The sequence below is a fragment of the Prunus persica genome, chromosome G6 (genome assembly GCF_000346465.2).
Source record: "Prunus persica cultivar Lovell chromosome G6, Prunus_persica_NCBIv2, whole genome shotgun sequence".
NCBI classification, from domain to species: domain Eukaryota; kingdom Viridiplantae; phylum Streptophyta; class Magnoliopsida; order Rosales; family Rosaceae; genus Prunus; species Prunus persica.
The window spans coordinates 30,061,726-30,089,150 of record NC_034014.1 but is presented as its reverse complement, the minus strand read 5'-3'; the positions used below and the strand labels follow the sequence as shown (position 1 = coordinate 30,089,150).

At 37.4% G+C, this 27,425-nt stretch overlaps 1 protein-coding gene across 2 annotated transcripts; it reads left to right on the top strand.

Annotated features, from left to right (window-relative positions):
• On the top strand, positions 346–26,538 carry LOC18774590 (protein ILITYHIA). Of its 2 annotated transcripts, none has more exons than XM_020567237.1 (59): positions 346–663; positions 1,407–1,783; positions 1,884–2,024; positions 2,151–2,532; positions 2,952–3,098; positions 3,307–3,491; positions 3,599–3,725; positions 3,857–3,930; positions 4,042–4,118; positions 4,219–4,255; positions 4,336–4,502; positions 4,838–5,021; positions 5,304–5,381; positions 6,315–6,434; positions 6,536–6,595; positions 6,782–6,901; positions 6,997–7,087; positions 7,182–7,351; positions 8,025–8,327; positions 8,417–8,533; positions 8,634–8,735; positions 8,819–8,968; positions 9,207–9,371; positions 9,457–9,633; positions 9,773–9,895; positions 10,057–10,137; positions 10,217–10,333; positions 10,697–10,869; positions 11,283–11,360; positions 11,481–11,628; positions 12,789–12,911; positions 13,002–13,058; positions 13,148–13,258; positions 13,346–13,537; positions 13,612–13,785; positions 14,611–14,721; positions 14,818–14,887; positions 15,000–15,078; positions 15,599–15,701; positions 15,784–15,954; positions 16,049–16,285; positions 16,609–16,715; positions 16,819–16,870; positions 16,954–17,060; positions 17,170–17,229; positions 17,327–17,441; positions 17,641–17,751; positions 17,839–17,976; positions 18,053–18,175; positions 18,308–18,379; positions 22,375–22,487; positions 23,137–23,295; positions 23,969–24,065; positions 24,144–24,326; positions 25,095–25,289; positions 25,370–25,549; positions 25,644–25,776; positions 25,895–25,973; positions 26,138–26,538. In XM_020567237.1, the coding sequence occupies exons 1-59, from the start codon at positions 549–551 to the stop codon at positions 26,172–26,174; spliced, it is 7,875 nt and encodes a 2,624-aa protein (XP_020422826.1). In that variant the 5' UTR covers positions 346–548; the 3' UTR covers positions 26,175–26,538. The 2 variants fall into 2 exon arrangements, with proteins under 2 accessions (XP_020422826.1, XP_020422827.1); XM_020567238.1 differs by having other exon boundaries at positions 374–663; positions 7,188–7,351.

Genomic DNA, 27,425 nt, shown 5'->3' with positions numbered 1-27,425 from the left:
TATAAAAATACCCGATATGAAATGGACTTTAGAAACACATCCAAAGCCCATTTACAACATAACAAAGAGACTTTTAACTTCTTATAAATTACAAAACTGCCATCAATTTCTTAAAACATCAAAATCTCATAAAAATACCCAAAACACTTAATAGGCCATCAAAGTAATTTAATAATCAATATTAAATTCAATAAGGCCTGTTATTTTTTTAGTTTGTTTATAGAACTTCAATGATATAGAGTTTATTTATAATATTAGTGAGTGCTAAGAATGGGTATATTACTAAATATCTTTTGTTTTTTTGGGGTACTTTTCTCTTTTGCTTTCACCAATGGCCGTTATTTTCTTCAAAAGCCCAAAGAGCCCAAAGCCCATTATCTTCGACCTCATGCTACTCCCTCCAAGCCTCAACTCTGACAAGCAGCGAGAAAATATAAGCAACTGAAGCAGACTTTCACTCTCACCGGCTCCTAAAACCCTAACCAACTGAAGTAAACTTTCTTCATTCACAACCGGATCCTTCATTAGGATCTACCCGTCCGTTTCCAATGGCGACTCCAACAGAGTCTCTCATCACCATCGCCGGGTCAGTCTCCACCCCATCGACCAGGAAACGGGTTCGCATCTTCCGAGACGAAATTTCGTCCATTCTCAACAACTCAGGTTAGCGTGAGCTTAGTTCTCGGTTCCAATTTTACTTTAATTCCATTTTCATTTCTGAATAAATTACCAAATTGAATTTTCTGTTTATCTACATTCGTACGTGCCAGCATGCATACCTAAGTTTCAAGAAATGTGAATGTATTGTGTGCGCACATAATGCAAAAAGATAACATGAACATATTACATATTGAATTTAGTGAGTTGGAATTTGAAGCAAATTTTTTTTTGCTGAACTGTTAAAGGTGATGTAATATTCTTTAATTATTAGTACAAAGAGCAAGTTCATTGATTTTACCTTTCTGGTTCTATAAATTGTTTCTTAATGAAATTTACAGTTTCGCTGCATATGTCTCTTTGCTTTATAATTTTCTAAGAAACAGATGTGTCAAACAAACAGAGCTGATGAATTTTCTAGAGCAATAAGGACGGAATCATGAATTATCTGATTATTTTGTGATAAATAATGAAGAGGAAGGATTACGTATTACTCTTGCTTCCGGAAATGCTATATGGAACTAATACTTTTTATGTCAATTATATCTTTGAGAAACACAAAGTTTCGTTTGCTTTTTGTGTGAATATTTATGCTCTTAACATTTAAAACTACTGGGCCTTAGATAATTTGATACCATGATTAGATTGAGCTTACTGAGTTTATTACATAATATTTTTCAGTTTTGATATGGGCTGATCATCTGCACATGCTCTTGTTCTTAAATTACTTGTCATTTTGAATTCTGCAGAAATGGGTACAGAGCCTGCATTGCTGTTGGTAGATATAATATTTAAAACATTGTACATTTATGATGATCGTGGGTCAAGGAAAGCTGTTGATGACATCATTACAAAAGGTTTACAAGAGGTTGCTTTCATGAAAAGTTTTGCAGCAGCCCTTGTTCAGGTCATGGAAAGACAAGTGAGGGTGCAATCACATGTTGGCTGCTACAGACTTCTCCAGTGGTCGTGTCTCCTTTTCAGTAAGAGTAATTTTGCTACAGTCTCGAAGAATGCATTGTGTAAAGTTGCCACAGTGCAGGCATCATTAATTCATATTGTTATGCAAAGATCTTTCCGTGAGCGAAGGGCTTGCAAGAAGACATTTTGTCACTTATTTTCTCAGGTTTAACCCGTTGAACCTTCTCTAATGAGTATCATTCACATACCTTTACTTTACATTCTTATTTTCTGATAGCATTTCATATTTCTTGTTTCCTTTCTAGTCACCGGACATTTACAAAATGTATATAGAGGAACTTAAAGATGCACGTATCCCATACAAAGATAGTCCTGAGTTAATATGGTTGTTGATGGAGTTCTCAAGTACCTCAAGCAAATTATCTTCTTTGTTTGAGCAATGCAAGGTGAGAGATTATTTTTTTCATGATCATGTATGAAAGGGAATATTTATTCTGTTAATTTTTTTTTTCAAATTGATTTCATGTAGTTTTATGTGCCGAAATTTTTAACTGATCCTTTGCTTTTCACAGCCAATGTTTCTGGATATATATCTTAAGGCAATTTTAAATGCAAGGGAAAAGCCAGCAAAGGGTCTTAGTGAAGCTTTTCATCCACTTTTTAGACATATGTTACATGAAGATTTCCAAAACATTGTGCTTCCATCTGCTGTTAAAATGCTGAAACGTAACCCTGAGATTGTACTGGAATCTGTTGGGATTCTCTTGAATTCAGTCAACCTTGATTTAAGTAAGTATGCGATCGAAATTCTTTCAGTGGCATTGCCACAGGCTCGGCATGCAGATGAAGGCAGAAGGGTTGGGGCGCTGGCAATTATACGATGTTTGAGCCAAAAGTCTAGTAATCCAGATGCTTTAGAAGCAATGTTCAATGCTGTCAAATCTGTAATTGGAGGTTTGTTCTTGATTATTTTATTATTTTGGGAGTTTTGAAAAGAATGGAATGGAAAGGAAATTAGTAATGAAGAGCGAATGGAATGAGAAAGGAAGGGAACAAAATCCTGTTTTAATGATTTTATCATTGTATCCCTATTAGTTTCTTCTTTTTCTTCTGTAGGTGTATGGGTAAGGAATGAATTTTATTAAATTTACTAAAAGTTTCTTTCCCTTTCCTCGTTCCTCTCTCTCTCTCTCATTCAATTTATTTTAAAATCCAAATAAGGGAAGCCCAGTCCCCCCTTTTAAGTGGTTCCCAATATTCTTCATTCTGGTTTTCTGCAGCCTGCAGGATGATGCATTTTCAGAGTCTTTAGTCAAGGTTGTTTTTAAAGTCTGGTTTTGGTAGTTTTAAACTCAAGGTTTCAATTTGAACAGGGTCAGAGGGAAGACTTACATTTCCTTACCAGAGAATTGGCATGATCAATGCACTGCAAGAAATGTGTAATGCTCCAGATGGGAAACATCTCAACAGCCTGTCACAAACCTTGTGCAGTTTCCTTTTATCGTGTTACAAGGATGAGGGTAACATGTGAACTTGTGGTCTTATATATTTGTCCTTTTACATTATTTTATTGAACACTTTCTCCTATTTTTGTATGAGTACTCAAATCTGTTCATTTTATTATTGCGGATTTAAATTTTTGCTTAGCTTTGTGATGGAGTATTTCAATTTTTTAAAAATGTTTCTTCCTTGTTTATTTATATTTCTATCTGATGTTCTAATTTCCAGGAAATGAGGAGGTGAAGCTTGCAATTTTGTCCGCTCTGGGTTTGTGGGCAGCAAGATCTGCTGATGCCATTCAATCAGATGTAGTTTTGTTTTTCTCATCTGGTCTTAAGGAGAAGGAAGCTCTAAGAAGAGGGCATCTTCGTTGTCTACGAGCCATATGCAAAAATACAGATGCTGTTTTCCGGGTTAGCTGGTTGATTAAATTTTATTTGGCTGTGGTTTGGTTCACTTGTTCTTGACCAGGCTACTTCTTTCATCTCTTTGGTGATAATTTGAATTTTTTTCACTTCAGATATCGTCATTACTGGAACCTCTCATCCAACTTGTCAAAACTGGTTTTACGAAAGCAGCTCAGCGTTTGGATGGTATATATGCCTTGCTATTGGTTGTGAAGATTGCAGCTGTTGACATCAAAGCAGGTATGGCTATTATTTTGACATTTTATTTATCATATAGTGTTTTTACTACTAATATAAAATTTATTTGTTGTTTATTTCAACATAATGCCTCTTTCATCCCTTTTCCCTTATTTCTTTCTGTTTACTCCCAGAGGAGACTGTTGTGAAGGACAAGATCTGGTCTTTGATATCTCAAAATGAGCCTTCACTTGTACCAATATCCATGGTAGTTATTCAAGGGCTCGCTGGTTTTTAGAAAATATATATATGTATATAATTTTTAAATAAAAACTTTTATCTATGAATTCCCTGACAAAAGATATGTATTGCACTACAGGCTTCAAAAATGTTGACTGAAGATTGCATGGCATGTGTTGATCTTCTTGAAGTGATGCTGGTGGAACATCTGCAGAGGTTATTATTAATTCACATTGCAAAATATGACTATCAATAATTTCCTATGTTGAGAATTTGTTATGGTCTTTATTTGACACTTTTTCTGTTAAACTTTCAGGGTACTGGACTCCTTTTCACTCAGATTACTGTCACAGGTAAAAATTCAAGAAGTGCTACTTTGTTTTATCAGGAAAGAATTTTGTTTTGTTAGTAACTAGTTATCAGTATGTTGCAGTTGATTATCTTTTTCATATGCCACCCGTGTTGGGAAGTTCGAAGAATGACTTATGACGCTACCAGAAGGATAGTTCCTGCTGCTCCACAATTAACTGAATATCTTTTAGTTGAATTCACGAATTTCATGTCTGTAGTTGCAGAGAAACTTCGTATTTCAAATTCAAGGTACATCTCATTTTTTCTAGGCACCACTTTCCCTTATAATTTCTCCCCATTGAGGTTCTTGGACATTGAGCATTCTTTTAAGTAAAAAGACACATGCACCTGCATTTGAAGGGGAGGGTCAATTTGTTTTTCTTAAGTTTCTTTAGTTTTAGGTAATGTTGATGGTTGCCCCTTTCAGTTGTATATGCATCTAACTAATAACATTATGAAATATAAATGCTTGTGGTGGTTTAAGTTTATTGGTTTGTACATATAAAGTACACACCCATGTCTGCATATAGTTTCTCACATCCTCTCTGATCAGGTGGCTGGGATTTAATTTTTTATTTATATAGTGAAACAGATAATTCATTGGACACTCAAGTTCCATTCCTTCCATCGGTTGAGGTTTCAGTAAAGGCTTTAGTTGTGATATCATCAGCAGCTCTACCTGCAGCTCCAAGGGCATCAATGCGAGTTTTATTCTGTGCACATCATCCATACATTGTTGGAACTGCAAAGAGAGATGCAGTTTGGAGGGTAAATCTTTTTCTTCCATGCCAGCCTCATTATCTTTTACACACATATGGTAACTGCGTCCGTATAAGTTAAGTGAGGAGTTGGGTAAGCTTCCTAAGGGTCTTGCCTTTTTTTTTGGATGACAAGTCATGACAATTATGCTTGCTCTCCATCTTTTACAGGTGAAAGATGTCTGTTCATATAGAGTTGTGTGCCTTCCTATGTGCTAATTTTAAGCTGTTGTGGCACAATCAAATCACAATAGCATTTTTATCTTATTGGATTGGTTCCTTTTGTTTACAGAGGGTGCAAAAATGTTTGCATACATGCGGTTTTGACGTCATCAGCAACATTTTGGCTGATGTGGAGAATTTGTGCAAGGTAAACCAACTAGTTCTTCTGGAGTTTTTTTGTTCATTTTCATGGATGGGTTTAATCATCTTTCGTTACGAATCATAAAATAAGATCAATTTGCTGCTTGAATACATCCTGCCTCAGAATCTGTAATTGATGGTCTGATACAATGTGAAAAAGGTACCTAGGGAAGGTGAAAATGAAGTTCGGCTTTAGTGTTTGGTGATCTACTTCTTGATATGCTTGATAAAAACACCGTACAAACTGCAGTCAAGCTTATATGCTTTATAAATATAAGCTACAGATGCATGAACTTAAACTTTTTGCTAAAATATTATGTGTTTTGTTGGTACATGGTAATACCATCCGTATAGAGGCGTAGAGAGATCAGTAGACTGCTAAAGAAGTATTTTTATCTTTAAAAGGATTGATGCGAGGTTGCCAACCATTATAACAGTCTTAGGAACCATATCTTTTTTTGTTAAATTGAAACCCATATGTTTATATCTGAACCCAAAATGTTTTTTAAATTGCAATTGTCAGTTAAGAGGAACTAGTTTGGGATTTTGACATGGTCCTGATGGAAATAAAGCCTGTAAAATTGTCTTACAGAGAGATATTTAGGTCCAGCAAGTAGTCCATTGCCTGCCTTCCTTTACTCCCAAAGGTCGGATTCTTCCTTTCGGACCAAGCTAATCAACCCCAAAAGTCACATACTGCACCTATACAAGCTAGGAATAGGTTAGTTGCGGTTGTGTTTGCTTAAATAAGACTATCATCCCTCAATTTGGTGAAGTCTGATTTGTAGAATTTCCTGTGTTAGACTTTTCTTCAATATAGATTAGTTTTGTCTAGGTAACTGAGTAAGTTTAGATAGGTATTCTATTAATTCAAGGCATCTTGAAGTAGTGTTTTTGCATTGAATTTTGTGACTAAATCCTTAGTGGTTATCATGTGCAGACCCTACTTGGACCAATGTGGTTGTCCAGCTCTAATTCATTTGAACAGCAAGCAGCAATTTCCTCCTTATCCACTTTGATGTCCATAGCACCTGGAGAAACCTATGCAGAGTTTGAAAAGGTCATTTGCTTATGTATATCTCAGTTTCAATGGATGTTTATTTATTTAGGCCTCTGAGATCACATTAATGAATGCTTACTGGAACTCATTCTCTGTGGCAGCACTTGAAAAGTCTTCCGTACCGTTATTCACATGATACACTTTCAGAAAATGATGTTCAGGTAAGTTCTTCGGGGTTTAGGATATATTAGTTTTGTAATTTGTTTAGGATCTATGGAGATTTAAATTTTCCTGATAACTGTGCTCCGTTTACGTTTTGTAAATTGTTTAGGATATATTAGTTTACTAAATGTTTTTCTTTTGTTCTGTAACTTGTTTCAAAAAAATTTCCACTTATGTTGTTTCAGATTTTTCATACTCCTGAAGGCTTGCTTTCCAGTGAGCAAGGTGTCTACATTGCAGAGACTGTTGCTGCTAAGAACATGAAACAAGCGAAGGGCCGTTTTCGGATGTATGAGGATGCCACGGTACCAATCAGCTTCTCTTTTATTCATTTTGGACCAATTGTTTTAGAAGCTTATTCTTCAATTATTTTGGCTGTTGCATTTGTTTTTGTTCCCAGGACCATGGTGGTTCTAATCATTCTGCAAAAGTAGAGCCAGCCAACGGTTCTACAGGTAAAAGGGAAACTGGAAAGTCTGCAAAGAAACCTGGTGCGTAATTGTTGCATCTGTTTTTCCAGAAATTTATTTTTGTTTTTAACTTTATGAATTTATTAGTAGCATTACAATAATTTTGATTGGCTAGATAAAGGAAGGACTGCAAAAGAGGAGGCACGTGAGTTACAACTTAGGGAGGAGTCATCCATACGTGAGAAGGTCCAAGAAATACAGAAAAATCTATCTTCCATACTTAAAGCACTTGGGGAAATGGCCATTGCTAATCCTATTTTCGCTCACAGTCAGCTTCCTTCCCTGGTATGTTCTACGATATATGTTCTGAATATGTTTTTGCTATTTTTGGATTGTTGTCTTTCTCCAGCTTGTTATCTCTTCCTTCCATTTTTTTTAGATGGATTTTGATTTTGCTTTTTTCAGAATATTTAAATTTACGTTTACTATCCAGAATGAAGACTTTTTACCATAATTTTTCTTCCTATCAGGTTTCTTTGACGATGTTTGCTGTTAAATGTTCCCAAATTAATTAGATGTGCATCACTTTAAAACTTCTTTTTCAGTGACATTCAAAAGCAAGTTTGCTTTGAGTGTTGTTACTTGTATCGCATATAATTTCTGCATGTGATACAGAAGGGGATAAATTTTCTACCAAAATGAAAGTATTTTAGTTATAGTCAGTCTTAGGGGGAAGTACTTCAGTTACCATCTTCCATAGTATAGAATTGGGCTTGCTGATTTGCTGCCATCTCTGTGGTATATGATCTCGGGCGCTTCCTTGATGTTCACCGAACAAAAGAATTTAATAATGTTATTTTTGATGATTGACTTTCTGCTTTGCTGCTATTAATTCACTGCCTCTATCCCTTTATTTCATTGGCTTTTTGTTATGAACTTTGTTCAGACCAAATTTTCTGATAATGTGTAAGATCTGATGTAATAATGGCTTAATTGTTAACCTTTCATCTAATATCAGGTTAACTATGTTGATCCATTGCTAAGGTCACCAATAGTCAGTGATGTGGCATTTGAAACTGTGGTGAAACTTGCTAGATGCACTGCTCCACCTCTCTGTAATTGGGCCCTTGACATTGCTACAGCTTTGCGCTTAGTTGTGACTGAAGAAGTTCGTCTTGTGGGTGATATGATTCCATCAGTTGGTGAAGCGGAAGCCAATGAAAAACCGTATTTGAGTCTATTTGAGCGAATAATTAATGGCCTTTCTGTATCTTGTAAATCTGGACCGCTTCCTGTAGATTCTTTTACCTTCGTCTTCCCTGTAAGTTCTCCTGCTTTCCCATATTACGGATTCAGCTGAATGGTGCTTCTCTTAGACTAATCTTTTCTTTTATATGGTTATGTTATCAGATAATGGAGCGAATTCTGTTATGCTCTAAGAAGACTGGACTTCACGATGATGTGCTTCGGATTCTTTATTTGCACATGGACCCCCTATTACCCCTTCCGAGGCTTCAAATGATTTCAGTTATGGATTTTCCTTGGGCACAAATTCACATGAATTTTCCACAAATTTTAATTTATTGCTATTTGTTGCCTTTCATTTATTTACTTTATCTTTTCTCAGGTTCTTTATCATGTTCTTGGTGTTGTTCCTGCTTATCAAGCGTCTGTTGGACCTGCGTTGAATGAGTTGTGTTTGGGTCTGCGACCAGATGAAGTGGCACCAGTATGCTATTTCTATTTCTAGTTCAATTGTTTCATTGATGTGCTTTCATAGTACTCATCCTTCATGAATATGTCTTTCTTCAGGCTCTATATGGGGTTTATGCGAAAGATGTTCATGTTAGAATGGCCTGCCTAAGTGCTGTCAAATGTATTCCTGCTGTTGCCAGTCATTCTCTTCCTCAGAACGTTGAGGTTGCTACAAGCATTTGGGTTGCTTTACATGACCCTGAAAAGGTTTGGTGCACCAATTATTTCTTTGACTGATGGATAGGGTCCCATCTGATGGCTGAAGTTTTGTGTGCAAGTGCGTGGCTAAATGATATAGCCTTGGAATGGGACCTTAATTTTGACCTTTGAAATGCCTTTGTTGCGTGAATTTTGGAGATTTAGCTGTAGTTTAGTTTACAGTTACAAAATTTTCTCCATCCTCCTTGGCCTCATTTACTTTGTTTTCTTTGTGCTTTTGATTCAGTCAGTTGCAGAAGCAGCAGAGGATTTATGGGATCGCTATGGGTATGACTTTGGGACTGACTATTCAGGCCTTTTCAAAGCACTTTCCCATATCAATTATAATGTTCGTTTTGCTGCTGCGGAGGCATTAGCTGCTGCTTTGGATGAATGTCCAGATACTATACAGGTTTGTCTGATTTTGAACCGTCAACTTACATTGACTTGCATTTTTGTTGTACCCATCTCAAAAGCGTATTGTTATTATTATTCAGGAATCTCTTTCTACTTTATTTTCTGTGTATATTCGTGATGCTGGTTTGACTGAGGACAATGTTGATGCTGGTTGGCTGGGCCGACAAGGTGTAGCCTTGGCATTACATTCTTCTGCTGATGTACTCAGAACGAAAGACCTTCCTGTTGTTATGACATTTCTGATTTCTAGAGCACTGGTAAAGTTTACATTGTTCTTTCCGAAGCATGAGCTATGCATTCAATTGGAAAGAGAGATTCTTTTCTTCAGTTTCATCCTTGTTAGAAAAGGAGTTGTAGTTGATTTTAACCACTTTGTGAATGCTGCTCAATATGCAGGCAGATCCTAATGCTGATGTTAGGGGAAGAATGATTACTGCTGGTATTATGATTATTGATAAGCATGGCAGGGATAACGTTTCTTTGCTATTTCCCATCTTTGAGAACTACTTAAACAAAAAGGTTATTCTCCTTTTCTAAATAGAGATGGTGTTGGCAGAACTTTTGGAGCTTTGATTTCGTTTCGTGTCTGTTTTGGTGGTAAATGCTGGAACTGTTGTTTCCATGCCAAGCTATTGTAGGAACTTCATAATACATCTGTCATAACTTGTGAATTTTCTTAGGCATCGGATGAAGAGAAATATGATTTGGTTCGTGAGGGAGTTGTTATTTTCACCGGAGCATTGGCAAAACACTTGGCAAAGGTGCTGTATTTACTGTTTCTTTCTTTCTTTCTTTTCCCCTCTGGAATTTAGTTTAGCTTATATCTGTACTCTGGAACAGGATGATCCAAAAGTTCATACTGTTGTAGAGAAGTTGTTGGATGTGTTAAACACTCCATCAGAAGCTGTTCAACGGGCGGTTTCCGCATGCCTATCTCCATTAATGCAATCAAAGCAAGTATGAATTAAAGTCTTAACACTTTCCCTTGTTTGCTTTTATTTCAGTAATTGTTTATGCAAGCCTTGGACACATTTGAATACACAGACAACTATATAGATAAGTATATTGTTATTAGACTAAATGCCCATGGAACTGCATTTCTTGCCCATGCATTTTTGTGTTGTCAAGCAGTCCATGAAAATACTATTGAAAAAAGGGACCCTGTTAAGTAAAACCGGATTTACCTTTAAATGAGAGTAGTTATCCTGTTAAATCAAGTTTGTTTTCCCATCCAGAAATTGATTTATGACATTGTTTATGTTGATAGATACCGTATTGACGTTAAGATGAAAGCTAATTTTATTCTTTTTCCTGTACAAGGATGATGGACCAGCTCTTGTCTCAAGGCTTTTGGATAAACTGATGAAGAGTGACAAATATGGGGAACGTCGAGGAGCTGCTTTTGGGCTTGCTGGGGTGGTCAAGGGATTCGGTATTTCTTGCTTGAAGAAGTATGGGATTGTAACTCTACTACAAGAAGGTCTTGTAGATAGGTTGGTTTCTAACCCTGGTTTAAGAAGTTGACTGGTATTTATGTATATGTTGTAGAAACTCATGTTTTGTGATATTTAGATAGTGTTATTGCTAAACATAGTATTCCAAGAAATACAAGCGAATTTAATATCGTTATATAAAAAAAGAAGAAATATAGGTCAGGTACACTAATTAGTCATTGAATGAATGTTACATATTCTGTGTTGGTGGTTTGGTCTGAATGGAATAACTTCAAATTTCAAGAGTAAAGATTGCGAGGTATTAGACTGCAAGTGATAAGGCTCAATCCCTCTACACTTTCTGTTTCTTCTGCATTTTATTGTTGTTTTCTTTATAAAAAAAATATATATATATTTTCCTTTGTGTAAATACTAGTCAAGCCTTTCTTCTTTGTATATCGTTTGAATCACAGGAGTTCTGCAAAATGTCGTGAAGGAGCTTTGCTTGGATTTGAGTGTCTCTGCGAATCACTTGGACGACTATTTGAACCGTAAGTGAACAGTTATGTACAAAGAAGTGATTGTCCATATGGGCTTTATTATTCTTCTGAACTCTCTCTCTGTCTCTCTCTGTCTCTCTCTCTCTCTCCCCAATCATCTTTTTGATGCAGGTATGTAATTCAAATGTTGCCACTACTGTTGGTTTCGTTCTCTGATCAAGTTGTTGCAGTTCGTGAAGGTGCTGAGTGTGCAGCTCGTGCAATGATGTCCCAACTTAGTGCTCAAGGAGTTAAACTGGTCCTCCCATCTCTTTTAAAGGTATTTTATATCAATCCCCCTCACCTGAGGGACAAAAATTAAGGGACAGTGAGCACCACTTTCATGACATCCATTGGATTAATCCAGCAGCAGAGACTTTTGGAGTCTTATTAACCCAGTTTACAGCCCGTATTCCTTACTAGGAAACCTCAACAGCCTCCGTTCTACCATCTCCTACAGTGGAACAATACAAACATTTCTCTCCTCTATCTTCATTCCTCTCTTGCTGTCTTTCTACCTCTCTCTTTCCACACAGATTTGTCCTTTGAGAATCAAACATGTGAAGGACGAATGTGTGTGGAAAGAGCGAGACGTAAAGGGACAGTAAGACAGAGAAATGAAGATGGAGCAGAGAGATGTTTGTACTGTTCCACCGTAGAAGATGGTAGAACGGAGGCTGTTCATCTTTCCAGGTTAGTAAGGAATACGGTTGTAAAATGGGTTACTAAGATTCATTGTCTGTGCCGCTGGATCAATCCAACAGATGTCATGAAAGTGGCGCTCATTGTCTCTCAGCTGAGTGGTACTTGTATTTTATATCTTACTTATTTATCTATTTCTTTGAACTTGTTTGAAAAGAAAAGGGCTTAATTGTCAAGTTTTTGTAATTTTAATTTCTGAAGTATGTTGGAGGTAGCTGCTCCCTTTTTGTCAGAAATTTTTTCTGCATCAAATTTGTGCGTGGGAATTATGCAAGTACTAAAGCGTTATTGTCTTTTGATGCGTGGGAATTATGCAAGTACTAAAGTGTTATTGTCTTTTGATGCGTGGGAATTATGCAACTACTAAAGTGTTATTGTCTTACTTATCTTAAAGCACATCACGTAGGCATCAAACTTTTCCTGTCTTAATGCGCATATCTTTCCTTGGTGGTCATGTATTTTTGTTTAGCCCTCTTTGTATTCTATATGTATGAGTGTCCAGAGCTATTGTGCTGCTGTTACCTAGAGTGGCTGTGTAATGATGTTTACTGGTGTATTTTGCTGCTGACCTTGTTATTAGATGTTGTCAGTAGGATGTGAAGTCAGTGAACATCTTGTCCTCTGTTTTCTTGTACAATTTAATTTCTATCAATATAATTTAATTTCTATATAATGTCCTCTGCTGCATTTCCTTAATCATGGCCAGTTATTAAGTGATGAATTATATTATTTTGATAGGGTCTTGAAGATAAAGCTTGGCGAACAAAGCAAAGTAGTGTCCAACTGCTTGGGGCTATGGCCTATTGTGCTCCTCAACAGCTGTCTCAGTGTCTCCCTAAGATTGTGCCAAAACTGACCGAGGTTTGTCTTTATATGGACATGAGTATCTGTGGCACTTATAGAATGTGCATAGTTTTGTGCTTTATTCTTTACCTTTTCTTGTTCTTTCAGGTTTTAACAGATACACATCCTAAAGTTCAGTCAGCAGGACAAACAGCCCTTCAACAGGTTTTTAGATTGTGCAATGAAGTTACCTATGTTTCTCTTATAGTCATTGTTAATTTTTCTTTTTCTTTTTTGGTGGTACTCACTCTTAGGTTGGGAGTGTAATAAAGAATCCGGAAATAGCTTCCTTGGTCCCAACTCTTTTACTGGGTCTGACAGATCCAAATGACTATACGAAGTACTCTCTTGATATTCTCTTACAAGTAAGGATTTGCAAACTGAACTCTACTACTTTCTAATAAGTTTGTTTCCCTCTTTTATTGATTTGAATGCTCATGAATTATTTGCAGACAACTTTTATTAATACAATTGATGCTCCTTCACTGGCACTGTTGGTGCCGATAGTTCATAGAGGGCTGCGGGAAAGGAGTGCAGAGACTAAAAAGAAAGCAGCACAAATTGTTGGCAATATGTGTTCATTAGTTACGGAACCTAAGGATATGATTCCATATATTGGGTTGCTTCTTCCTGAAGTGAAAAAGGTACCCTTTTGTAAGAGTGGTAATTTGACTCTTTTATTTAACTATTTTCTAATTATTTGTGCCCCAAAAACTAGGTTCTTGTGGATCCAATTCCTGAAGTTCGGTCAGTTGCAGCAAGGGCCCTTGGATCCCTTATACGGGGAATGGGCGAAGATCATTTCCCAGATCTTGTTCCATGGCTGTTTGATACACTTAAATCTGATAATAGTAATGTTGAGCGCTCTGGAGCTGCTCAAGGGTTGAGTGAGGTCAGTATTACTGTATAAAATAAAAAATTATGGATCTATTTTATCTTAGTATGGTTAAGCTTCTATTGTAGATTAAATTTATTTGTTAATTTTGAAAGAAAATGTAATTGCATGCACGAAAAGAAGGGGACAATGTCAACCGACAATATTTAGATCAGAAATGTGCTACCATTTGATTGTACCTTTTTGTACTTGGAAAATAAGTTGGCTCTTTTGCATTGCTTAATTCCCAGTAAGTTTTTTTTTATCGCTCTTTCATGGATAATAGTAATGATAATATTTCAATAAATTATGCTGTGATAGTTGATGTGTAGAATTATTTGCCTTTTTTAAAGGTGATTGAATTGATATATGATGAATTATAATGTGATAACCTTCTTCGATCAAATATTTTATCCACAGGATGCTTTTCTGATGGCATGATGTAATTATTTTCTACCCCTTTTACTTTATAAGTATTTAGCGGAAATATCCTTATTGAAATTATAGTGTGATAACTTTTCTGATGGCATGATTTAAGTATTTAGCAGAAATATCCTTATTGAAATTGATATCAAAGAAATAGGTCAAGGAAAGAGTATTCTTGTACTTTATAGGATGGAAAACATGTTATCCACAATGCCAATGTGATCGGCATTTGACAGTGATGCTTCTTTTTGCAGACATGTATTTAGTGTTACCTTGTACCTGTTATACTTAGTCCCTTAGTGTTTCAGTATAAGTGTTTCCTTTTTGCACGGACTACTGCTGTTATGGAATCTGTGGATGTCTTTATTTTTCTTAATATTGCCTTGGTTTGCTAAGAGACAATTGATGCTAATCCAGGTATTAGCTGCACTTGGGACTGAGTACTTTGAGCATGTACTTCCTGATGTTATCCGGAACTGTTCTCACCAAAAAGCATCTGTCCGTGACGGATATTTAACATTATTTAAGGTGAGGACAGTATTTTAAAATCAAGTTAACCACCACTGCAAGTATTGTTTTTGGGGCTCTGTTAATAGTTGCCTTTGTTTGGGAATTGATTTGTAGTATCTACCGAGGTCATTGGGAGTCCAATTCCAGAATTATTTACAGCAGGTGCTGCCTTCTATTTTAGATGGTAAGTAAAGATCCTTCTCTGGAGTTTGGTTGGCTGTAAAATTATATGGTATCATTTTACTACAGTGCTTTGGTGCCCCATTTAAACTTAATGCGCGCTTATACTCTTACAGGTCTTGCTGATGAAAATGAGTCTGTACGTGAGGCAGCACTAGGTGCAGGGCATGTCCTGGTTGAGCATTATGCGACAACGTAAGCACTTTTCAATCAGTGTGAAAACTCTCTAGTTGAATTTGTTGTGTCTTGGATTTTGGTTCTAGTCTAGAGAATTTATTGCATAACAATTTTATTTTGGTCCGTTGGAGGCCCATTGGACTTATGTGCTCTAAGACTGGGATCGTAGCCCTCGATCATGCCATAAACCCCTAATCCTGGTGAAGGTGGGATTCAATCTGTGGTCCTTGGACAATCAATTAAAGCTACTCCGCGTCTTAATAACCTTAAGGCAACCAAAAATCAACTTTCGTTAGGAAATACCAATTTGTTCTCATTAATTCTCTGAAATGGTTTGCAACTTGGAATATCTTGGCGTTTTGGGAATTATTGGATTATGAGTGATCATTTATATTGTTCATTCTGGGGCTGCCCTACTCATATATGAGTGGGAAGCCTTTAGTAAGTTGCGATGTTTACCAAGCATATATAATGTTGTCATAATGGTTTTCATCTGATGGGTTCCATTTTATTTTTGCTGTTTTTATTTTATTTTCAGGTCTTTACCTTTGCTCCTTCCTGCTGTTGAGGATGGTATCTTTAACGATAGTTGGCGGATTCGACAAAGCTCTGTGGAGTTATTGGGTGATCTCTTATTTAAGGTATTTCATCTCAACCTCTTCCTGTTTCCTTCTCTTGGAGTTTCTAAGTCTTTGGTTTCTGAGATAATCTTTATTAATCCAGGTTGCTGGGACTTCTGGAAAAGCTTTACTTGAGGGTGGCAGTGACGATGAAGGTGCTAGTACTGAGGCACACGGGCGGGCTATCATTGAGGTTCTGGGAAGGGAAAAGCGTGATGAAGTTCTTGCTGCATTATATATGGTTCGAACTGATGTCAGCTTATCTGTTCGTCAGGTAGTGAAGTACTTTGTTTGGCACAAATTCAGTCTTTCGTTTTATTTTCGGGACATATCTAACTTGTAATCAAAATTCACCGTCCTTTTTTCAGGCTGCGTTGCATGTATGGAAAACTATTGTGGCAAATACTCCAAAGACTCTAAAGGAAATAATGCCAGTTTTAATGAATACTCTGATTGCCTCTCTTGCATCATCGTCCTCTGAAAGGCGGCAGGTTGCTGGACGATCACTGGGTGAGCTTGTTAGGAAACTTGGTGAAAGAGTGCTTCCTTTGATCATCCCAATTTTATCCCAAGGGCTGAAGGACTCTGACACCAGCAGAAGACAAGTGAGCACTCTGTTTATCTTTTGCTTGTTATGATGTTGCAACTGTGATGTGTCAGGTTAAGGCTCCACCTCATCTTGACTGAGTATTCTCTTACTATCATTTAGTCTCGTAGCTAAAAAGGGGTTTGTTTTGGAATGGTGCCTTTTTGTGGTGTTGTCTAAACGCTTAAAGCTAGTGCCTCATTTGGGTTGTTGCTCAACCAGTGCACATGTTGTTGCGGTTTGAATACATTAGTTGAGTGCCGTATTATGACCTTGTTAAAAGATATAACCTGTTTGATAACTATGCTAGCTAACACATTTCTATGTTCTTACGATTCACAGGGTGTATGCATAGGTTTGAGTGAAGTAATGGCAAGTGCTGGTAAAAATCAGTTGTTGAGTTTCATGGATGAGCTCATCCCTACAATTCGAACTGCTCTTTCTGATAGGTTTTTATTCTCTTTTATGATGTTTCTGATTTTATAAGTGTTTGTCTTGAGTTCTTTTTCCTTTTGGCAAAATGTTACCTTACTGTTTATGTGTCAACAACAGCATGCCCGAGGTTCGTGAGTCTGCTGGCTTAGCATTCAGCACTCTCTACAAGGTTCTGTTTCTAGGTTTTTGTTTAATTTGAATATTCGGTTCTAAGATGGTCATATATGTTTTAATTATGAAGTCACAATGTAGAGCGCTGGACTGCAAGCAATCGATGAAATTGTTCCCACTCTTTTGCGTGCATTGGAGGATGATCAAACTTCTGATACTGCTCTTGACGGCCTTAAACAAATCTTAAGGTGAAATACCCACTTCAATTTAATGTCTCTCACTCCCTCTCTCTTACACCTTGTTTTGTGTATGCTTTTCTTTTTTTGTTGGACTAAGTTGCGGTATTTTCTATTTCAGTGTGAGGATTACTGCTGTTTTGCCCCACATCTTACCCAAGCTGGTCCACCTTCCACTTACGTATGTATTTCATTCTCAAAATTACTGTGTATTAAATGTCTTATAACAAAGTTCCCCTTGGGTGCTGCTTGTTTACTGAAATTGTTTATATATCCAGTGCGTTTAATGCACATGCTCTTGGAGCTGTAGCTGAGGTTGCTGGACCTGGCCTGAACTCTCATCTTGGTACTGTTATTCCTGCTCTACTTTCTGCAATGGGTGCTGATGAAAAGGTATGCTGTTGCAATTTGCAATCTTCTGGCGTATGTAAGAAAATAACTTTTTCTGATTTTTGCCCCTACGGTTTCGGTTAGTAGGTCGAACACGTCTTACTGGTTGTACACTATTATTTAATATGTGACACTGACTGGCTGGATGTTGTTGAAATATAATCAGGCTGAATTTGAAATATTGTTGCTTTGGAAATTTTAGGAAGTTCAAACTTTGGCCAGGGAGGCTGCTGAAACTGTGGTCTTAGTCATAGATGAGGAAGGTGTTGAATCTCTTATATCTGAACTTGTTAGAGCTGTCAGTGATAGTCAGGTAATAATCACTAACAAGGTATCATCCTGTTTATCTCCCTCCCTCCCTCCCTCGCTCTCTCACTCGATATTTTACTCATGGTTTCAGGCCTCAATTAGAAGAAGTTCTTCATATCTTATAGGCTATTTCTTCAAAAATAGTAAATTATATTTGGTTGATGAAGCTCCAAACATGATATCTACCTTGATTGTCTTGCTCAGTGACTCAGATTCAGCTACTGTGGCGGTATGTGCTACGAGTATTTCATGTTCTGTTATTGACTCCAAGTATGTAACATGGTCTGTTATCTTCTAATCAACAGATTTCTTGGGAAGCTTTGTCAAGGGTTGTAAGTTCTGTTCCCAAGGAGGTACTTCCTTCATATATTAAATTAGTACGAGATGCTGTATCTACTTCCAGGGATAAGGAGCGCAGGAAGAAGAAGGTGGGCAAATAGTTTAGATTGTGAATCATAGCAGATTCTTTAGTTCAAAATAAGTTCCATATGTTGTCTATTCTAAATGTTTTCCAGTGAATGGTCCATTAAATCCTAATAGTTATGTTTGTGACCTTTCAGGGAGGACCAATTCTTATACCTGGATTTTGTTTACCAAAAGCACTTCAACCGTTGCTTCCAATATTTCTACAGGTATGGTAGCTCTTCTTTACCTTGATCTTAAATGGAAATCAATTAGGCTTGTTGTATGTTCAATTTTTTTAGTTGACATGCAATATTACATCATTATAGCTAGCTAGTTGTGGTTTTAAAATGCACCCATTCCTTAACCTTATGATTCAGTTGTAGAAAAAAAAAAATCTTGGTACTGACTCATTCATGGGCTTTGGTCCTTTGTTGTTTCAGTAGTCGACGGACTACTCGTCCATGGTGCTCTATTATTCTAATAAAGTGGTGTTTCTTATCTATCCCAGACAAAAGTTTTACTATTTGAACTTGTAGTAGAAAATAATGGTTGAATATAATTGATGTAGAACAGCCCGTAGGTTTAGAGTAAACGCTTGAGCAATAGAACAGAGAAGAATAAGGGATCGAGGAGAAGAATTAGAGATCGAAGAGACGAAGGGAAAGGGAAGGAATCAGAGAGTTTATAGTAGAAATTTATCATTAATCAAGTCTGCCTTAAAAGATTACAAACAACTCTATTTATAGAGGCAAAACCCTTTTTAATCTAGGAAAAGGAAAAGTAAACTTTAAGAAATAGGAAAGCAAATTAACTAATAAGAGATCCTTTTAACAAGAAGGAATCTTTAAGAATTAGGAAAACAAATTAACTAATAAGAGATGGGAAAACTAATCCAAGTAGAATTAGGAAAACTAATAATATGCATTCTGCATCATTCTCCCCCACTGAAAAAGAACTCGACACCGGCGAGTAAACCAAGATTAAGGATGACGACGATGTTTGTAAGTATGGATGATGGGAGGACGGGATGCAGCCAAATCAAGACCATGAAGAGAATCCTGATAATTGTGTAGAAGAGTGGAATCCAACTGCCGAAATTCAACTTCTGTAATCCAAGTATTCGCAGTAGCAGGCCTTCTAACCCAATGAACCAGAGAGCGGGTAGAATCTCCAGGAGACGAGGCCACAACTTCATGATCTGAGACGTCCTCAATCTGATATGTAGGGTCAGAACTAGGAGAAGGACTACGAGGCATCAGAGGAGGAATGAAACCTGTAATATTATTTACGGTGCGGCTATCAAAACACCTTCGCCAGGAACCATCCTTTTTGGGGGTAAGGAGAACTTGAACAAACACAAGGGTTTAAACTATGACGAATAAAGCAATTATCCAGCAACACCCGAATTAGTTGATTCAATTCCGCTCGCGCAGAGGGATTCATACGATAATAGGGAAGATTAGGAATTTGCAAACCAGAAATAAGGTCAATGGCAAGCCGAATCTCTCTCGTTGGAGGTAGTTCATCTGGTAAGTCATTAGGTATGATTTTAGAGAATTCAGGGAGGAACTGATTTATGGGTTCGGCAAGTGGTGTGGGGTTGCTATCAAATTCCGCTTTAAGCAATAGAGCAAAGGACACACCAATGTCTTGCAGGTCGTGTGCAAAGTCTACAGATGATAAACTACTCAATCGATGCTCCAAAGCCTTCTCTCTAAGTAACAGAGTTGGTTGAACATCCTTAGTTGGTTTGACGGCAGGATTGGAAGGTGTTAGCGTTATGTTCTTTCCCTCATGTTGAAAAGTATACGTGTTCTCTCTACGCAACTTCTCACACAGCGGTCGTAAAGCCATGGTCGGCCTAGTAGCAAATGTGCGACACTCATGGGTAGGATATCACAATAAAGTCGCTCATGACAGGGACCCAATTGAAGAGGAACAAGACATCTTTCAATAACAAGTAACCTGGTGTTATCTACCCAGCCAACATGAAAAGGATGGGGATGGGACTCTGCCTGAAGGTGAAGGCGGTCGACGGCAGCTTTAGAGATAACATTCAGTGTACTTCCCCCATCAATAACTAGTTGGCATCTATTGGTACCACAAGGGACATAGGTTTGAAAAATACTTGTGCGTTTCCATGAATCAGGAGGTGGAGGTGTAGATGCTGAATAAATACAACGCATGACACTCACTTGGTGAAACGCCTCCTCACAGCAATTATCAAGTTCTGGATCATAAATAGGTTCAAGGGGCTCCAAATACACGTTCACACAAGAGTCCTCATTGAGGGAGTTAATGGTTAAAGTTCGGTGTGGACAACGGGAGGCGATGTGGCCCTTAGCATGGCAACGATAGCATTCGATGTGAGCAGCCGTGTATGGGGCTGGTCCTTTTTCTGTTGTGGGTACCGTAGGAGCAGGTGGACCGGCAACGCCATATGTGGAGCTAGGAATACTACGATTTGGAGTAGGAGTGGAAGAAAGCCCGGAATACCCAGTATATCTATGTTGTGGGCCCAAAAAAGTTTCAGCTTCCAGTGCATGGCAATATGCATCTTCCAAGATACGCGGACGGAATCGACGAACTTCACGCTTGATATCGTCACGAAGACCATGGATAAAGCGAGACATAGTGATGTCGGGTTCTTCACGAATCCCTGCACGTATCTTGTGTTCAATAAAACGAGCGTGGAATTCAGTAACAGTCAAACTTCCTTGTGAAAGGGTCCATAATTGATCATACAATTAATGGCGATAAAAGGTGGGAAGATATTGTTCGTGAAGCTTTAATTTCATCTCGTCCCATAGTCACAGGCGGCTGTCCAAATTGATATAGTTGCTCCTCCACCGAATTCCAATATTGTCTAGCGGCTCCCTGTAGCGTCATCTTACCAATGCGAAGTTTATGAGCATCTGTCAAGTTGTACCAGGCGAAATAATCTTCCATGGCTTGAACCCAGTCAAGAAACATCATAGGATCCCCACGACCATCAAAAGTAGGAGCGGTAAGCTTGATGTGGCGGATGACATCGTTGTCAAATTGGTGAGGGGGATGAGTGCCTTGATCATGTGGAACTGTAGAAGGGCCCGTTGTGTGTTTGGTATAATGGGGCGGTGGCAGAGACCCAAAAGATAAGGGGGGCTCCAATTGAGCCTTGGGATCATCAAGCGAGAGCCCAGTGGAGCTATGAGGCATGCCGTATGGCACGGCCTTAAGTTTTTGATCCACTGGTGGATTGGGCAGAAGGCCACTTTTTGGTGTTGGCGTAGAGGAACTCGAGAGCAATGCGGAGGTAGAAGAAGGTTCAGCATGTCCAGCCCGAAAGTGATTGATAAGCAACTGAACGGAGTCTTGGAGTTTGGTGATGGCCAGATCCGTCTTCGCACGATGTGTGGGAGCCTGTACCAACTCGTCTTTGAGGTCAACGCTGAGTTTGGAGAGTTGGGTTTCCATGCTAGTGATATCGTCAGAAACTTTGTCTTGGAACGCATGAAATTGTTCTGCAAGGCTAGCAACGGTTTGGGGCGCCATGCGAGAGATCAAACGCAAATGAAAGCGAGGGAAGGCTCTGATTACCAATTGATGTAGAACAGCCCGTAGGTTTAGAGTAAACGCTTGAGCAATAGAACAGAGAAGAATAAGGGATCGAGGAGAAGAATTAGAGATCGAAGAGACGAAGGGAAAGGGAAGGAATCAGAGAGTTTAAAGTAAGGAAATTTATCATTAATCAAGTCTGCCTTAAAAGATTACAAACAACTCTATTTATAGAGGCAAAACCCTTTTTAATCTAGGAAAAGGAAAAGTAAACTTTAAGAAATAGGAAAGCAAATTAACTAATAAGAGATCCTTTTAACAAGAAGGAATCTTTAAGAATTAGGAAAACAAATTAACTAATAAGAGATGGGAAAACTAATCCAAGTAGAATTAGGAAAACTAATAATATGCATTCTGCATCAATAATGTTTTCTCTTTATTTATTTTTATCCTTGCTGGAAGTGCTTCCTTGTGGATTTCTATGGAATTTTGGGTTGACCCAGATACTTGGTTATGTGAAGTTTTAGTTGCATGTGATTTCTTTACATGCTTGCCTGTAGGGTAAGAATATTATTTTATTACTTTTATGATAGGATAGATTTCTAGATGTTGATATGGTTCATTACTTTGTCCTCTTTGCTCTTTGGGCATTAGATTTTAAATTGTACCTGTACTGCACCTTTAGGGCTTAATAAGTGGATCTGCTGAACTAAGAGAGCAAGCGGCACTGGGTCTTGGTGAACTGATTGAGGTGACTAGTGAACAGGCACTGAAAGAATTTGTCATCCCAATAACAGGGTACGTATGATTAAAGTATGGTAGAGGAACGTTCGCTAAATTTGAGATATCTAATTTTGACCTCATCGATATCACTGTATAAAGTACTGCCCTTAGTTTTTTACTTGACACTTGGAATTTGATTGATGTCTTCACTAATGAGTTTTTTACTTGACACTTGGAATTTGATTGATGTCTTCACTAATGGAATGGTTTTGTTGCTTATGACTGAAAGTCACGTAGAGGCTTTAATAATACCTGCTTTTCTTTACAATGCTTTTCTTTTTTTTTGGGTCTAATCATTGTGCTCCTCAGTGATGAAACGCGTTGTATTTTTGCTCTGTATGAAAAAACTTGAGTCATACCAGATGAAATGGTCTGTGGGAGGCAAACTCTTGAAAATACTCATGTTCTTTATTGTATTACAAAATTCACAGTTTTGCAGATTCAATTTCTGTCCAAAATAAAATGACTGTTTAGTTTTTGTTTGTTATAATATGTTTTATCTATTTTTTCAGTACTTATATCATTGTTCGACTTTCATGACTCTATGACACTTTTGTACTGTAACTGAACTTTGTATATCTTACTTTTCCATAAGACCCCAGTTTCTCATGCTTGTGCGTTGTTTTTCAAAATCTGACTGGCTATTATTGGATTGCAACTGCAGGCCTCTTATCCGGATAATAGGTGATCGGTTTCCTTGGCAGGTGAAGAGTGCTATTTTATCTACTTTGGCAATCATGATAAGAAAGGGTGGGATGGCGTTGAAACCTTTTCTTCCTCAGCTTCAAACAACATTTGTAAAGTGTCTACAGGATAACACAAGGTTGGCTTAAAGTACAATCATCTAGTAATGTTTTTCCCATGTATGCTTTTTGGCTCACAGGTCCTCACATTTGGAATTATTATGTCCTTTAAAATGGTGCTATAATCATAACTATCCTCTTGGCACCTTTTCTACTGCCACTTAAACATTATTCACCCTGTATATATATATATATATATATATCTATAAACATAAATAAGAAAAAAAAATGAAGGGTAAAAAATGAAAAGAAAGTAATTTGAGGGAAGAGGTAACTGACGTGGGGTTTAAACAAAAACAGTTTCCTATTTTCAAGCAAATGTGGGTGTTTTAGTTTTCTATTTTTTAAACTTATCCAATTTAAAAGATTATATTAATTTACTATATTATCCTCGTATAATAATTTTTTTTTACAATTTCATTAACTAAGGGCATTTTTGGTATTTTGAATGTTTCACCTTTAAGACCTTTACATATATAGATTTAAAATATGATTGGGGTATGGTGCATGCTGCAAATATGGTCCACATAGGTATCTGTTCCTATACGAATTAGTGCTTTCAGGTCGGCAGAAAGAATCAGATTTACATTTATTTGCTTCTGGTGTATTTTCTTATATTAGCATTAGTGGCGCACAAGTAGTCCAGCTTGTTTCCTTCATATATCCTGCTTATTAGATGCTTTTCAAGCGCAGAATTGTTCGTTCAAGTGCTGCCCTTGCACTTGGGAAGCTTAGTGCTCTAAGTACCCGGGTTGACCCTTTAGTTGGAGACCTCCTATCCAGTTTGCAGGTGATTGTTAGTTAGGATCTTTGATGCACTTAAATTTTAAATTTTGATTTTACAATTGTTCTTGATTTCACTGTTCAGGCTTCGGATAGTGGGGTTCGGGAGGCAAGTTTGTCTGCTTTAGAAGGTGTCCTGAAGCATGCTGGGAAGAGCTTGAGCAGTGCTGTTAGAACTCGTGTCTACTTGCACCTTAAGGATTTGATTCGTAATGATGATGACCAGGTTCGGATATCTGCTGCAAGCATTTTGGGTATCACATCCCAGGTATGTCATGGGTAATATAGGAACTTCTCCAATATCTATATCTTGCCATCTGTTGTTAATTTTGTGAATGAGCAATTAAGGTTTCTAGATGTATTTAGCTGTCACTTAATCATGATGTTCAAGATTCTGTATTGTTGATATATGGTTGTAGACAATGTTCGTACTGTTGATATTGATTGGGCAACTAAAGTATGTATGCAGAGCACATATGAAGATTGGAGAAGATATCTGTAAAATTGGACGTAACAATAAAAGAAATATGGAGATTTCGTTTGGAAGTTTGATATTTGTTGGTTGATGCAATAATATATCTGTCGGGATACTATAGTAATTAGTTGAGAGGAGTGGGGTGCATGATTTTGTTGAATAAAAATAATGGACGAATGTGGCAAGTAAGAAACAGCTTAAATAATGATCAATATCAAAGGGATATAATTTGAGAAGGTTTCATGTAAGTGTCGAATATGTCCGTTGCCAATCTTTTTATGATCTTTCATCGGCCATTGTGTTCTGCGAAGAAGATATGAAAGTAATAGAATACTGACGAGATGCACTAGAATTATTTCATATCGGATATATGGAAACCAATTTCTATTTGCTTACGTGCAAACTGCAATCAACAGCACCATCAAAATCATCATGAGATCTGTCACATTCATTTAAATTGATTCTATGAAACTCTTATTGTTCTTTGGCTTTCCAATATATTATTGGCTCCTTAGTGGTTTTCTTTTATTATTGACCAGACTTTTCTCTGATTATTTGCAGTACGTAGAAGATGATCAACTGTCTGAGCTGCTTCAGGAACTCTCAAATTTGCCGTTGTCTCTTAGCTGGTCTGCTAGGCATGGCTCCATACTCACAATTTCATCTATGCTCAGGCACAACCCATCCGTTATTTGTACGTCTCCAGAGTTTCCGTCTATTCTGGACCAGCTTAAAAGTGCTTTGACTGATGAGAAGGTATTTACTCCTGATAGTAAGCATTTTTATATATATTTTAATTATGCTTTGCAAACTAGTGACACTCTTCCTAAAAACAGTTCCCTCTTCGTGAAACTTCAACCAAGGCATTTGGGAGACTTCTGATTCATAAGTTCCGAAGTGATCCATCTAATAGCTCAGTTCATTCTGATATTATATCATCCTTAGTGTCAGCTTTGCACGATGATTCTAGTGAAGTTAGAAGAAAGGCATTATCTGCTATAAAAGCAGGTTCTAAGGTTTGTGCTTGGGGCTTTTGGAATTGCATGCTGAAATTATGGACTTCAACTATGCAAATCATTAAGGATTTTATGCTTGGTGTTTGCATTACAGGAAAATTCCTCGGCTATTTTGGCTCATATGAATATTATTGGACCTGCACTTGCTGAATGCTTGAAAGATGGAAGCACTCCTGTGAGACTTGCAGCAGAAAGATGTGCTCTGCATGCTTTCCAATTGACAAAGGGTATTTTTTTCAAGCTCTCTTACAGTTTTACTGCAATAGTTCAAATGAAAATTTTCCAATGATTCAGTTGTCGAAGCAAAAAATGTAGCTGTTACAGTTTCTGTTACATATTTTCCAGGTCCTGAAAATGTTCAAGCTGCACAAAAATTCATCACCGGCTTGGATGCTAGACGAATATCAAAGATCCCTGAAAACAGGTATATATGGTACATGGACATATAATATACATATATATATATATATAAAAGAAAATACACTGGTTTTCCAAAATGTGCATTGTGGTTTTGATAATTTGTTTTTCTTTTTAAATATTTGTAATTGCTGGTATTTTCAACTGCTTGTTGCTTCTGGGAATATGCAGTGATGATAGCGACAGTGAGGACTTGGCAAGTGGCTGAAACTGGGTTGTTTGCCGAGCCGCGAATATCTCGTTTATCAAAAGTAGAGGTATAGAAAATCCATATGTTTGGGATGCCAGCAGAAGGTTTTATGGCACATTTTTATCAATAGAATTGCGGATATACAAATCATAGAGGCCTCCATACCCAATTTTTCTCACCTGGGTATTATAAGTTGAATGTAATTGTTGATTGGATATCATATATATAATCAAAGGATCATGTATAGAACGAGAGCGCATGTTGGCTTTTCCCAATTTTGAAAGCTACATCAAATATTTCATATAATGTTTCATCTTATCACATGTTTTGGAGAGCTATTCCAAGTATAATAGTAGAAAAAGAAAATGATTTTGGAATCTCACATGTTTTGGAATCTCACTTCTTTGATTATCCTAGTAAAAAAAGAAAATGATTTACCAATGTTTAAGGTTGAAATGTCACGTCATTTCCTGGCCACAAACTCAATCCCCATACCAACCTCCGTGGCTCCACCTTCCCAGAACCGCATATACATTAGAATTTGAACATGTATGTATGTATGTATGTATGTATGTTTGTTTGATTGTATGTATGTATGTTTAATATTGACAGTTTAGAGGGGCGCGCATTGGTTTATCTTCTCTGATCAACTTTGCACCTTGTTTGTTTGTTCCACACCAAGCCTTACTTGGGTGACAAACCAGAGCCTCCTTTTGCTGTTCCACTTTATAGTTTTACCTGTTGGGTATGGGTTGGTAGCTGAAGCCAAAAACAAAAACAAAGCAAGTGTTTCGACCAAGAAAAAAAAATTTAATAATAATGAAAAGTCTATTGCTTAGCCATAGGGTTTTGCCAAGTTCAGGTTATATCTTTCCTTAGCCGTCAAAGTTCATGAGTAGTTGCAAAGTTCAAATAGTTCAAATCACTGAGAGAGAGAGGATAGATTGGTAAATCAACAGAGACTTAGGTGCAGGACATTATAATAAAACGGTCATGTCATGGCCTCTCCATTCAAAGCCTTCTTGCCTTAGAAGCGAGCGTAATGTGCAAAGACTAGAATGACCCTCAATGAGCCAGCTGCATTAATTGTTCATATATATCATGGGATGGGATCGAGCCTCTATATTTACATGTAGCACCGTGGGAACTGACTGTAGTGATGCATATATTATTATTTAGTGACACCATTCATTAAGGGCAAAGGGGCCCTCCGATCACTGTGTGGTCATTCTCCAATTTAAAATCACCTCTTGTTTAAATTGATGATAT